Source organism: Serinus canaria, chromosome 6, assembly GCF_022539315.1.
Source record: "Serinus canaria isolate serCan28SL12 chromosome 6, serCan2020, whole genome shotgun sequence".
Classification (NCBI taxonomy): Eukaryota; Metazoa; Chordata; class Aves; order Passeriformes; family Fringillidae; genus Serinus; species Serinus canaria.
In genome coordinates, this window is record NC_066320.1 from 26,194,672 (window position 1) to 26,210,256 (window position 15,585).

Genomic DNA, 15,585 nt, shown 5'->3' on the forward strand with positions numbered 1-15,585 from the left:
TAGACAAGTCTATTAATTATTATAGACTGTTATTGCAGCTTTTCTGACCTTCACATTGGGTCCTATCTATGCTGATCTAAATGCATTGTTTTAATGATTTCCAAAAAAAGAAAAAGAGAGGGGGGAAAAAAAAAAAAAGAAAAAAAATTCAAGGCAAGCTTTGATGTGGCTTTAGCTGCCTCGATCGTCTGGCCGCATCTCAGAGATGTGTCACCTATGCCGGGAGGGAATAGGGAAATCACGTTTTGAATGGTAATGATAACATACTAATCACTTCCTTTCTTTGAAGATAGAAGCGAGATATTCTGTCAGCATCCCTGGCTGCTAGAGCTTGGAGGCACTGGTCTAGGTGTATTAGCTTAAGTGTGCATGTCAATACAGCTTGCATCTCCCAAGATCCATAGGGGCTCATTAGAGCAAGGTAGATCGTTTCGGTAGACAGCCACTCAGATAATATGTATGGCACCTCCTTTTTTTATTATTATTAGAAAGCATTTCTTCCATTTTAAAATGACATCTGTCAACAAGGCAAAGTTGTAGGGAATATTTTTTGACAAATATCCAAAATGTGGTTTTTGGGTAAAGGAGTGCTTGGAAAGGTGTGTGTGATTAGTGGGAGGGAGAGGGGGTGGCTTATATTTTTGATGACTTGATTAGAGCTAGTCCAGGATCAAATTTTCAAAGGAAATAAGCTTACATGGTGAAATGTTGGTGTTTTGGATGGAGGAAAAACTAATGAAAATAATAATTTTGCTTTTTCACCATTATGGACTCCCCAAGTAAAAATGCATTGAAAGATGCATTTTCACCACAGTTTATTGTTGTATATGGCAAATATATTATAAATATGTTACATTATGTTATAAATGGGCAAATGACATCTGGGAAAAATATTTTATACCTGAATCTGTGCATATTATTTATATATTCACATATATTTAGGCATAAGAGATGTAAATGGAGAAACCAGTGTTTTGTTTCTACATCTTTTTACATCAAACAGTCTGAAGAATATTCATGCTGTTCAGTATTCTGTATGAATAGCTTGTTGTTTTTATCACCTCACTCGAGTAGTACACATAAAGGAAATATATCCTCTGCTGAAAATTAACTTCATATTAAAAACTATCACTTGCATTTAAAGTGATGGTTTCATCAAACTGTAGTTGAATAGAAATCATGGGTGCTTGCATGCATGTGTCACAGAGAAATCTATTTTGGAAATGCTCTTCAGGCAGGTTTCCCACGTAATAGTTGCATTCTGATTTGTGGGTTCATGCAAGAAGAGTGAAGCAGATATTCCATGTTTCAAAACAAAAATGATTGGTACATGTAATTATGATTGATCACAGAACCTGCCCCTTCCAGTGGTCCTTGTAACAGACAGTTCCATAAAATATACGTGGATATTTTTATGTTTTGGAATATGAAAGCACAATTAAAAAGGGGGAGAGAACATTGTGGGCTGCTGCCTGAATTTTTTTTTTTTTTTTTTTCTCTCTCTTCCCTTTTCTTTTTCAGAGGGCACATCTGCTCGATAACACAGAGAGGCTGGAAAGGTCATCTCGGAGACTAGAGGCTGGATACCAAATAGCAGTGGAAACCGGTAAGAATTCTGAGAGTGAGCAAATTGTCTTGCTTATGCACAGCAGTCTTCACAACACATGACATTTCAGGGAAACTTCAAAGGCGAAACAGAGACAGCAGCCCGAGATGTGGTTTACATATTGGGGAGACAATTGGGAGCTTATTTGCGCTTATCTTTTTTCAAGTTAAAAGGCATGACATCTACTGAAAACAGTTCCTGAGGTTTAAAAGTATACATCTGAAAAGAGATGGAATACTTCGTCTAAATTCTACATTTGTCTTAATATGCAGTTACATGTTGTCAGTTTACCCACCCGCAATGATTGCTAGCACACACTGCAGACTCCAGTTGTTTTTGTCTTCTACTTTCATTCATATATGTAAAAAATTTCATTTTAGTAAATGTATAAGATATTAAGTACACTTGATATATAATAAGGTTATCAGCTCAATTTTCTTGCAATCAGTTTAGTGACTGATTGTGCAGCTGTTCCTGTGCAATGAAAGAAGTAAACAAATCACATCCCTAAATATACAGATGGAATAAAATTAATGGAGAAGGCTAAACTGCAGTGCAGTCATTGAATTAATGGTGTTTTTAATTGACTACAACTTTTCAGTTTGTATTTTCAAAAGGTTTTTTCTAAGTTTTAGCAATTTCTAGTGGTTTTTTTTTTAACCAGCAATAGTTAAGCCTTCAAAGTGTAATCCCCTTAAATAAAGCTTGTGCAAAGTTGAAGAAAGTTTCAGAAAATGTATATTTGAGCCGTGAATAATCTTCTGGCAGAGAGTCCCGATTAATTGATACATATCCAGAATATTTTTTTAGAATTCAAACCTTATAGGAGATAAATTGAGTTAAACCCTTATAGAGTTAAATATGGCTATGCTAAATAAATGGTATTACTGAAGTGCCTACATTTTAATTATTCTGGGCTTAGTGCTGTGTTCATAATAATGAAATGGATGTATGGAACATACAGTGCAGAATTTGGAGGGGCAATGAGTGTTAATCCTTTTGTGCCAGAGGATGGCACATTATATAGACAGACATATGATAGCAATTAAATTTGCTTTCCTGCAGATTTTCTATAAATGGTCAATAACTTGTTTTTAGAAGGACTATTTTAAACTTGTCAAAAATGGTTCCTGAACTGCTTTACTTGAGCCTGGATCTTTCACAAAGAAGCAGTATATAAAAATTCAGACTGATCCTTTTGTGGAGGAGATGTCTTATATCCTTTTTTACTCCATGTGGAATTTGTTTTATGGAGATGATGATCATGTTAACTTCGGTTGCATATCTCCATGGTGATTTCTGAGCAATATGGTTGGAGTGCAAATGTATATTTATATGGAAACGGTGTCTTTCAGTATCAAAACCAGGTGAAACTGCATTGAATCCCATGGAGTCTCTAATTCACCCCATCTTTGTGTCCGTCTCTACTTTTTATCTCATGCACAGAGAGAGAGAGAAAGAGAGAGAGGTGTATAATTCTTGTTCCCAAAACTCAGTGAAGACTAGGAGTGGGGTGATATTATACGACTTCTTAATATTAAATAATTTTGAGACAATGACTTTGGAAATATTGACCTCATTGTAATGTAGATTTTTTTTTTCTGAAGATTTTTATAGAATCTGATGAATTATTTTAATCCTGGCATGGACCACAATGATTCTAGGTATAAGAGAATTTAGATTAATCCAGTGCAATGAAAGAAAAAATACTTTTGGAAGTATTTTTGGTTGCTCTGTGTTGAGGTCTCCCAATAAAATAAAATGTTTCCAATTTTTCTTTGAGCAGACTCCTCAGACCATGTCTTGCCTTTTTTATTACTTCTATTGCATAAAGAGCTTCTCTACACAGCACTGGTGAGGCCACTTCTGTAGTGCTGTTTCTAGGTCTGAGCTCCCCTGTACAAGAAAGGCACTGACTGACTGGAGTGGGTCAAGGAAAGGACCATGAACAGAATTAAGGGACTGGAGCATCTTTCCTGGGAGGAGAGGCTGAGAAAGCAAACAGTGTTCAGTGTGGTGAAGAGAAGGCTCTGGAGGACTTTATCAGTGTGTACAAATAGCTAATGGGATGGAATGAAGAAGATGGAGTCAGACTCCTCTCAGTAATATCCAGTGACAGGACAAGAGGCACAAATTATAACCTGTGAAATTCCATCAGAACAGGATAATTTTGTACTGTGGTAATGGTTGAAAAGTGGCATAGGTAGCTCAGAGTGATTGTCACCTCTTCATCTCAGAAGATACTCAAAATGCAGGTGAGCACAGTCTTGACTCTGGGTGACCCTAGGGTGGAGTGTGGGACAAGGTGATCAAGAAGTCTCTTCCCACCTCACCCATTCTGTGGTTTTGTGGGGTGAATGTGACAGCCCTTAAGTATCTATTCTACTTTATTTATGTGGTGTCTTTTCACAATTATGGATATGTAAGTTGCATACTCTAATGAAGCTGGATGATTTTCACCTCTGGAATAAGTCACATTTGGGTCTTTTTTATTACCTTAATCAGCAAAAATACATATACTATTTTAACCTGCCCCTGTGATCATCTAGGGATTAATCTGACATCACATAACTAATTTTATGCAATTTCACATTACAGTTCCTGAAACTTACCATGATAAATTAGAAGCTTTTTTCCTGTTTGCATCTCTAAATTGATAAGCCCTTTCATCTTATGTACAGTTGTTCATACAAGCTGAGATCTGTTGGAAGGTCTGACTCCCTTCTTTGAGCAGTGTCATTGATTCATGCCTTCAGTGGTGTCTGAACAGGATGCCACTTATGTCACCATCTCTAAGGCAGCCCAGCACTGTCAGGCTTTCATAGTTTGTCTGCTGTCATTTGTTGATGCTGAGGATGTTTAAATCTATGCAGAAACCTCCTGCAGGACTACACAAAGCCTTTCGTATCTGGCAGCCAGTTCTGGAGTACTCAAGAAAGTTCTCACTGTAAGCAGAAGAACTTTATTCTAAACATTTGTAGGGCTATGTTGCAAATTTAACAGGTGTTTGAGAAGCTGATTTGGTACACCTGGGAGTTAATCAGAGCTTTTGCTTTTAAGTTGCCTGAATTTTATGGCAAAAACATGATGAAAATCTCTCAAGACATAAAGAGAAACAATCAGCTGTTTGAATCTCAAAGGTCTCCATTGTTTGTACCAAGTAGGGGAAGTTTTTAATAATGGGCTGATAACACTGCAAAGTGCACTCATCTGCTTTTTAAATTCAAAACACTGTTTTAAAGAATATTTCATGTTGTTATTTTTCTGGATTTGTGTTATAATCTGCTTTGCTGGTGAGAAAGAGACAAGTTTACAGCCTGGTAAGTAGGCATTTCCAATACACACATTATTTGCAGCTCTGCAACTCAATTTTCTTAATTTCAGGCCGCTTAGTCTGACCATATAGCCTCAAAATATGAGAAAGCAATTTTCATGCATTCTTAAAACCTTTTTCAGTCAGAAAGAGAGCTCGCCAAATTAATCCTGATTAATCACAAAATTCTTCCTGGTTTTGAGGGGGCTTAATTCTATTCCCCATGCTCAGATTTCCACAGTACCAAAATGAATTTTAGAACTTCCTTATTTTGTCTGCACTGTGTAGCATAGTAAGGTATACCCTTCTTTGTTGAGTCTTAGACATGTTTGCTCAGACAGGAATATTTTGAATAAGGAATAGTTTAGAATGCTTCATTCATCTTCAGTGATAAAATTGGCATGGAAATGTAAAACACTGTCAAGGAGAAGAGGAGTACACCTTGTTGTAGAGGACCATTGTGCTCTGCAGTTGAGTTGCTTTCACTAAGTTCTTCCCAACTGCCAGATATTTTCCAGGAAAAAAAAAAAAAGTGGTGTTTATATAATGTAGGTTTCACCTTGTCTCAGGACAGTGTGAGAGAGAGAGAGATCCAACCATTGAATGCAGTCCAGGATTTCAGGGAAAAACTATGTTGCAAGTATTTACTTTTTTTCTTCATAACCCTTAGATATTTCTATTGCTTTCAGTAATCTGAGAAGTGCTGAGCTTGCCTCTATGAGTGGTGATTATTGGATATTATGCTGTGGCTCTGAATCTCTCTGAAATATCTGTGCTACTAGAAGAGTTTGTGGATAATAAATCTATTCTTTGTACTTAATCTTTAAAACTTTGTCTTGGCTTCTATTTTTGTACCCCTTTTGTAGCATGTAAACATGGTTATTTTACAAGTTAAGAAATCAAAGGAAGAAAAAGTCTCCTGTTCCATATACAGGAGAAACTTGAGTTGAGGTTGCTTAAAATTATTCCTTTCAATCCTCCTTACTCATCGGGAATCTCAGGAATATGTAACTCTGAAACAGTTAAAGGAGAAATATCTCTCAGCAAGAGACACAACAGCTTATTTTCCACCCTTGTGTGACGTGACTAATTCCTGTTACTAAGGGATCCAAGCAAATTTCAGTGGCTTTCACCTGTGGTAATGAACTACAGTCAAACCTTTTCTGGACTGAGCCGTAAAAACATGATGTAATTAATGTTGTGACCCACAGGGAGATGGTCAGACCCACCTCAAAGCATTGACAGCCTACTTGCTGGAAAGCAAATAGGAATCTCTTTAGACAAATATGTGTGTTTGCTTCTTCATGGAGTAATATTAATTATTGTCTTATCTGGAGGCAGCACTGAGTGAAAGTGCAGTGAACAGATCAGTGAAAGTATGTTAACAAATGTTTGTAAGGTGCTTCTGAAGGCAGGAGTCTTCAAGTTCAATGATTTTAACATGAAAAGGGAGCTGTTTTAACAGAACACTAGGAAGTGTCCTGCCAGATATGAGTAATGGAATTTGATGTACAAGCACATTGTCCACAGCAGCATGTCACAGATTTGGATCTCTCACTCCTTTACTGGTGGAACAATCTGAATCTCCAAGCAGCTGCCCTGAAAGACCTTCTCCCACCATATTTCATGGTGTGGTTGTGCTGGTCATGTGTCATAAATGAGATGCACACCAGAACTGTCATAACATATGTGAAACCATTAAAATTAAAATAAGTATATTGACCCAACTGTTCCCATTCCATTACAGCTGCAAGAGCTGGAGATTACATTACAGATACAATAGCATCAAAAAGTGTTTGCTCAGCTTAAATAAACTTCAAATGGCTCTAACATCCAATGTTAACAAAACAACAAATCCTAATATTCATACATATAGGGCTACATTAGACTAGTGGAAAGGTTGCTGTTTCTCCTTTGTAATTTTGTATGCTTAGTAGTTTATTTGAATTAGTTAATATCTCTTGGACCTTCACACCCCTGTTCTGTCTTCAGGTGTGTGCATATTCTGATTACATTTGAGCTCGAAACAGCTAAGAGTATGGAAGTGGAAACCAAGTTTTGAAAATCAGGACCTTGCTTCTAGTGCCCCTTGCTTTAAATAAAAAAGGCTATTCCTGTCCTAGATATTTACACTTAATATCTACCTATTTCATCTCTAATGAATTATTCATACATGTATATGTGAATGCTGTGTGTAAAACCTTTCATTAGAGAAAGAGGGCTTCTGAGTTCTGGAGCATAAACCAATATCTCCTCCTCAGGTGTTTCTTTGATATGCCAGAACATCTTTCTACTGAAATCTTAATCCAAAGTTTCTATAGCGAAATGAGTTTTTATGCAGTTTCCAGTCACCATCAGAGAGAGCTTTTTCATGATCCCTGTTTCTTCTGCTAGCAGCAGTATTTCATGTTTCATATATAATTTTTTTTTTCTTTTCTAGCTGATTTCTATTAAAATCTGTTTATTGTTTCAGAAATTCATTTTGAAGTGGCATATTGCATTCCTGCATCTCTAAGCCCTCTGCCCTTCTTCATTGTCTGGGCTTTAAAGTGGTGAGGAGGAAGAAATAGGGAGAGATTTTTGTTTCTGGGGATGTCAGGCCTCAGCAGTATCCCAGCTGCACGGTCATGGGGGGAATCATGTTTGGGTTGTGCTGCTGCTTTGTAATAAACAGTCAGAAACAGCATTGAGAGGGCATGGAGAGACCAGACTACTCAGTTTCCACTCCTTAGTGCTTTACCATGCAGCTGTTGATACCAGGGAAGGGCTTTTTGCACCTTCAGTTTGAATATTTCCTGCTGGTTCCTTGCTTGTCCAGTCACTGAGCTGCTCCCTATTGCCGCCTCCTCCCTCCTGGCCCTCCCTCTCACCATCCTCCCCAGCTCTGACATTCCCAATTTTAGCTCTTTAATACCCTTTCTCTCTATTCAGATACTCCTTTCCATATTAATTCAAACTCTGGCTCCATCCCAATTTTCCTTAGCTCTGGGAAGGATTTGATTCAGCAGCAGTATGGGCCTTGCACCTTTGGGGTCATGAAAAGTTTATCCAGTAACTCACCCAGCATTGTCTACTGGTTTTCAAAGTCCATTCCCTCTGTTCCTTGGCCCTCTGCATTTCCATGTGTTGTTTCAAATGCAGGATATAGATTATTTTGGTATTTTCTTGTATTTTTAAATACATAAAGTACTTACCATAAAGTAAGGAAATTGTGCATTTTCATTAGTTGAGAGTACTGCCCTCTAACTGCTATGAAAAAACCACTTTCCAACTACTTTTTTGAAGAGATGAGGTAACACTTACTTTATAGAGTTGTAAGACCATTTCTGTTAAAAAATTGTCTTTTGGTATTCAGCACCTTTCAACTGGATTTCCCATAAAAAGAGGGCTTATCTTTCACCTCAGTAGGTTTGGGATTTTATCATTAATGCAGCAAATAAGGAATGTCAAATCTGTTCAGTAGTACAGATTCACTAAGTTACAGTAGGAAAAGTAGTGAACCAAATCTGACCTTTTTGCCCTCTGCTTTGGAAGAAGTCACAGGTTCTTTTACATGTGCAGGAATTCATTATTGTACCACACATCATGGGACAACTTAACTTCAGTCTTGTTTGAAACTCACATCCAGTTGAAATTTTCTTAAGACTGATTTTTGGATGAGCAAACATTGCAATAACCTTATAAAGATGTATTATCATATGTAATGGAAACAAAATTTTAGGAGTTTTTATTCCATGCTAGAATGAGGAAAACATTTTTTTTCAGTTATCAGAAACTTTAAGTACTTCCCATGTGTATGCCAGACAAATAACCACACAGGCTAAAATATGTAATGTTTTCACAAATACCTTGCATTTGTCATAGAATACCTGTGAATAATATTAATATCTGAATTATAAGCTGAACTCAGAAGAGAACATTAAAGCATTTTTTTGCAGGCCCTCTATTGGACCACCTCTACTGTGTAGACTGTTGCATAGGGAATAACCTCTAACTGAATCAGAGAAAACAGTATTTCAGCATAATTCTTTTTAGTGCTGACCCTCTTGCTTTAATGTAGTTATTCATATAAGATGGTGTTTATTGATGAATGTATTCATTGTAGCTTATTCCTAAGTCTGTAGTAAAGCTTTTGAAGACTTTTTTTGTCCTCATGAGAATGTGAGGATTTCAGGTCAAGGTATATGGCTGGTTTTTGGTCTGAACTTACACTACCTGCTTCTTTCAATTTTGAAATTATTTCGCCTCAGGGAGCTTTCCCCTCTGTGATAACATTTCAGAGTTTGTTGTCTGGTTCTGAGCAGGTAAGGCAAATAAAAGAAAGAAGGATAAAAATAAAAAGATATTTTGAGCAGTATCTGTTGTTTCTAGCAATGTGGATAAACTCTCCAAACCACCTTGGATTGAGAGAGAAATAATGGAAAAAGCCACCAGTAGTCTGTCCTCCATATATGTGTTTATATTCTCTTTTGTTGTGTGTTAGCTCTCTCAGCCACTGTGCTTAGGTGTCTCCAAGAGATGTCAGGATTTCATCTAACATAGCTTGTCCAGAAAAACCCATTTTAACAGGTGGACAAAAAATGTCAAGTCAAGCCTATAGCAAATAAATGTTCAACTTGTATAGGCCTGAGAAGACCTCTTGATCAGGTTGCATTTTCTCCCTGAGGAAAACCAGTTGTAGAAAACTTGTGCAGAAAGTTTCAGGTAGTTGGGAACTGCTGATCCATCTTTAATGGGTAGAACTCAAATTCTGATGTGTTGTCTCTAAACACTTCCCGTTTACTTATGATTGATTCACTCCCTTCCATCCCATGTACCACGAGCTCTCTTTTGAACTTTCACCAAGTGAAAGGAATTGATTCCAAGTGATACTGGCTTGGCAGTGACAGTCAGTCTGTTGCAACTTTTAAAAGAGCACAGCTGAATGGAATTACAAGTCCACATTTTGACCTTCAAATATATTAATACACTGCTAATTTAATGGCTTCATTTGGTGAGTTCATTCTCCACAGAAGATCTTTTTTTGTTAAAAAGACAGACTTTGGTAAATTGGAATTTCTGGTATTTAAGCAAACAACCTGATTCTCAATTGTTTTTGACAGATTTTTTGCTATATGGGCATGGCTAAATTTGCACAACATGAGGTCTTGCTTGGCAAAGACTTTTTATAATATAACGTACAGCATGAAGAAAAGTTGATGAGCTTAGACTTGACAAAGCTCACGTGTGTTTTTTAATGTTTTTTTGTTTGAAGCTTTCTGCCTCTGTTTCCTGATAGGCTAACATCGTTTTCCTCCAAATGCACTAAAAAATGAAGTTTAACATTAAAAAATATATCTGTACTGAGCATGCTTTTCTGGTAAAGCTAATATAAAAAGGGTTTTCCTGGTAGATCATCTTAGGACTAAAGAGTTACAATTACACAATTTTTTTTTTACTTTTTTTTTTTTTTTTTTTTTTTTTTTTGTGGAAATATAGGGGCAGGGAGGGGAAGCCCAACAACTGTTCTGAACCAGGACATACAAGCACAGAATTGAAAAACATTGTTCTATCACAGTATGGAATGATACTGTGAGCAGTATCATTCCATACTGTGAGTGATAGTATTCATTCACAGTATGGAATGAATGAAGAGCACCTTTTCTGGGTATTTCTTCATACAGTCACACCATACTACTGTATGATAATGTTTTTATTCTACTGCTGATAGAGTTTATTTTGTCCTGTAACTACTGACATTTATGGTCCAAAAAACTATCCGTGTGGTGCAAGCAGTCAGGTTTGAGAAGTGCTGAGCATTGTGGAACCTTAGTCCAGTTACAGTTGAAATGCCAGCTTGTGCAACGTGTGTCAGATGAGGACATAACCTCTAATTTGTGCAAGTACTGCCGACCATCCAAGGCTCTATTTTTAAATCAAAACTTCAGCTCAGGAGTTCCATGTTGGAAGCTGTTTACTGACTGGCTTGATTTCATCCTGTCAGTGTGAGTGGAACTGCTGATGTGCAGTACCACTCATCTCTCTGAACTGGCAGTATGAACCAGCACTGTGATTTTCTTTGAGCTGTTACAGTCTTATTTTGAGAAACTATTTCTGGTTATTGGCTACTAGTTGTTGTGAGGAACTGTAGACCAACAAAATTGTAGTTTGTGGTTTTGGGAATACAAATTCACTATTTTACATCAGTCACAGGCCACTTATGCACATCTGTGCATTCTTGTTTCTCTGTATTTTCTCTTGACTCAAGAGAACCTTTTTGTTTTCTTCTATGATTTTGTGTCCCTTCCATATTTTTCAAGCCTTTTCCTTACTCCTAATTCTAAGTATCATCTGTCTGTCACTTTGTGGTTCTTTTTCTGCCAATTTCTCTTTATGTCATCGTATTTTACTATCTCCAAAATGTACATTTTGATATGGAATTTTATATTCTTGGCCTAATCCTAACAAATGTAATAAACTGTCATGCTTATAAACCTGCCCAGTTATTGGCAGAGCATAAATATTTACATATTAAATTGCAAGTGTGTGTGGGCACATGCACATTGATTGACACATTGAGGTGCATGCTGGGGAAGTATCAGAACCATAGAAAATGCTGATTTGGAAGGGATCCATAAGAATCATGAAGTTCATCAAGCCCAGCTCCTGGCCTGCACAAGACAACCCCACGAGTTACACCCTGTGGCTCAGTGCATTGTCCAAGCACTTCTTGAACTCTGTTAGGCTTGGTGCTGTGCTCACTGCCCTGGGGAGCTGCTCCAGTGCCCAACCACCCTCTGGGTGAAGAAGCTTTTTCTAATATCCAACCTAAACCTCTCCTGACAGAACTTCAGGCCAGTCTATCACTGGTCACCTGTGCTAGAACAGAGCCGAGCTCTCTCTGTTTTGCTTAATACCTTCCCCAAAATATTTGCAGGCTAAGAGTTTGTTTCCATCAGGGAGGTTGAGCTCTGTCTGATTATCTCCAGATTGAGGGATCAGGAGTAGAGAATTGTTGTGGTTTGGATTTTTGTGAAATAAATTGTTTAATTTGCATCACACATCTTGCAAAGATAAACATGCTGCAAAGGTGATATCTTACATCTTCTTGGCTGGTGTCTACTGGGGTGAATTTTCCCATATTTTGTGGAATCTGTGACTCTGTAAACCTGAAGTTTTTAAGTGTTCATGTGTTTTAGTTTTGGCTTCTGTTTAGCTTCCTTGCAGGATCTAGAGAGCCAACATGCAAAACAGTTGGAATAAGAGTATTGTCAGGTTTTGATTTTTTGTTATTCACAGGGATGCAATAATTCTGTGCTTTCATTACAGACATCTTGAAAGCATTAATCTGATTTTTATAGTTGAGTGCTGTAAGATTTCCATGTGTTGAATGTTTTGGCACTTGCCTACTGTAATAATTGGCTGGAATGCCATCCTGAGAAATTTTCTGAGAATTATTGTATTTGCTTTACTCTGTATGTGAGTGATTTTTCTGTTTTAGTGCCCTATTTTTCAGTAGTGAAATATGAGGTATAGAAGTGTTAAGAATGAAACATAGAGATCACATTAATTTTTTTTCATTATTTATTTTTTTTAAATTAACTGCTTTCAATTTTATGGAGAGGATGTATTTTAAATCCAGTCTAGAAACAATGATATTTTCTCAAATGAGTTTAAAATGGCAAGTCAGAGTATTGCTCAAATGGTAATAATTCAAGGGAAGGGTTTCTTAATAAAATACCCATAAAATGTTCTATACAACAAGTATTCTAGCAAAACTTTATAAATACATCATGAACTAGATTAGGTATTTATTTATAATAGAATAAATGTTAATTTTAACATTTTAAGATTAATCTTTGGAGAAAACATTTAGAAATGCTTTTTAAAACCTGGCCCACAGAAATGGAAATGACACTAAATTTGTGGAATAAATTAATCACTTGTAAATGTAAAATATGCTTGGATAGACTTTGGTGTTTTCCCTATGTTGATGACATTTTTTTAGTTATTTTATTCAGCTATTAAAACAACATTTCCTTTTTCCAAGAAAGTTTCTTCAAACTCAAAATTAAAATAAATTAAGTCACGAATCAAAGAATATGCCATAACCTATGTAGCTCTTAAAGAAATATGTGGTGGTCCTCCCAACCACCCAGAGGGACAAAACTGAGTTTGAAAGGTTTTCTTTTCTTTTGGTGGAAATTTCCATGTTTAAGCAGCTATGCAAAACCAGAAAGTGAACATTTGATTAAGAAAGTAATTTTAACTGATGGTTTAAAATAAGATAGACTGTAGTTTTTTCCTTTTAAATTAAATCAATCTCATATTTCTGTATGTTTTTAAAGAACAATGCTTATTACTGTACTCCATTTTCCTGTTATATACATGGATAGTTATTTGCATGATCATGTCTCTTAAAACATTTTAAAAACTTAGACCATTTGTAACAGAACCTTTTATTCATCTATGATGCTCTGCACAGCACACTTGCACCATTATGTGTACATTTTTGTCTGGGAACTACTATGTTTTGGTGATAAATGACTGTTTTAAATATTTGCCTTGTAAATTTATGAAATTTGAAGCAAAATTTTGATACAGGAAGGTAAAATATTGAATTAACAATGAAAATTGCTTTCTGTGGTCTCCTGTTTAACTGACTCTTTGCTTGCTTAAGCACTCAAACAGAAGTCCTGGTGCCAAAGCCAGATGACCCATATTTTACTCATTCCTGCTACAGAGCTCAGGAGTTGGTGTTTTAACAATTTCAGTTCTGTACAATTTGTGGACTATCAGTTTTTCTGTTACAACTTATTCATGCATAAAATAACATTTTCTGCTTTGCATAATGATAGAAAGTTCCTGAATTGTCTAGTTCTGCAAATGTGATGAATATTATTAAAGTTCTGGAGTATCATTTTTAGCCAATTTAAATGCTTGCCACAATGTGCCTCGTTTGTGCTGTAAGTTTAATAGTGTCTCTTCACACAATTACAATTCCTTACCAAGATAATATTTTGAGATGTTTATGCTATTGGCCATTTGTTGCAGTGGAGATGTAAAAATCCCTGTGTGAGCTTGGCATTTCTGAAATTTATTACCTTCCCTGTCATTTTCCGTAAGTGTGCTACAGCTTCATTGACATTTGTCAGAGTAATTTATCAGGAGACTAATTGTTCACTTCTAGTTTTTCTTCAGATGTGTTAATGCTTGGGTAACAAACTGCAGGAGGAAACTTTGTGTGATTTTGCAAGGGCCCAATCCAGAGTTCACTGAAGACAGCAGGGAAGTTTCTCTTGATTTCCCCTGAGATCACATTGAAAAGTATGAGGAATAATCATAATCAAAAACACCTCAATTGTTATTCAGCTATTATTTTTTAATGAATTTTAGTTTAGTTTGGTAAAATCTATTGATATCCCTTGATACTGAGTAGTCTCTAAAATGGTTTAATTTTTGCTGTGGGGAAATAGCACAATGACCATTCTGTACTTGGGAGATGTTAAGTTCAGGGCTGAAGAATACAGTTCAGGAAGACACTACTTCTAGATTTGAAGTGTTTGAGAGCTGTCTGAAAATGATCCAGGTAGGCTCTGTTCTTAAGTTTTAATGTTTTGGGGAGTTTGTATCCAGTCAAATACAGTGCTTTAGTCCAAAGATGAAATTTTCCCATTTTGTCTATATAATATTTATATATGGACAGGAAATAGAAGTCAGAATCCAGATATGTTGACCCCTGAGATATAATATTGACCTCAGTGAGTATTAACTTCTCAGATCAATAAATGCTGTTATTGACCTCAAAGAAAAATCAATAGCAGCTTGTTAATTTGCAAACTATGACTGCAAGAAAATGGTACACATTTTGTTCTTCATTATCACCTATTTATATCTATATTTTAATGCTTTCAGTGTTTCCACCTAGAGATCATCATGTCAAAACATTTCAATCCCAGCTGTTAAAAGGTTGGGGATACAGACATTGTACATTATGGAATAATTGAGGAGCAGTACAGGTTAGTTCCCATATATCATGAAAATAATACACTGAACAGTTGTATTTCACCTGTGTTGTCTTTCTTTTTGGGGTAGTCCAGTTCATTTAATTTCATTTTCTCTGGTGTGCTTCATCAAAACATTGCATAAAAGTACTATATTTTACCTGCCAGATTTCTGCATGAATAATAAAGGGGATGAAAACCTGACTGCTGGAAACAAGGAGACTGAAAGTGATCACTACAAAAAATCATAATTAATATACAACAGATTTTTCCTATTTGCATAAGGATGACAGGTTTCTAGGCAATAATATGTTCTGAAATGTTACTATGTGACTATATAACAAAGAAGAAAGTTTTAAATTACAAAGTATTGGTGAAGAGGTGTTGTTTTGTATCATAGCAGGTTTTGTATTTGAACACTGAAATGTCAGGTTTTACAGAGCTTGAAATGCCTAAAAAATGTCTGTTGCTGAAATTCAGATGTCAACAGTTCTTCTGCATGTATAACACTTTGATATTTACACTTTGAAACCTCATCAATAGTTTAGTATTGCTTTGGCCTTGTTATTGCAGAGGCTGATTTGGTCTGGAGGGTTGTGTCTTCAATTGCAGAAGACAAAGTGCAAATCTTTCAGCCTTTTACACTCTCTAATTCTGTCTGATACATCTGCAGTGATCTTAGC

At 36.2% G+C, this 15,585-nt stretch overlaps 1 protein-coding gene across 4 annotated transcripts in view; it reads left to right on the forward strand.

The window, feature by feature from the left end:
- Window positions 1-15,585, forward strand: part of VTI1A (vesicle transport through interaction with t-SNAREs 1A) — a 256,795-nt gene that overhangs the window by 60,293 nt on the left and 180,917 nt on the right. For all 4 annotated transcript variants that reach the window (XM_018910609.3, XM_009087180.4, XM_018910611.3 and 1 more), the window contains one exon: window positions 1,522-1,606. In XM_018910609.3, coding sequence (XP_018766154.1) covers window positions 1,522-1,606 — 85 coding nt within the window. The remainder of the gene's footprint in view (window positions 1-1,521; window positions 1,607-15,585) is intronic.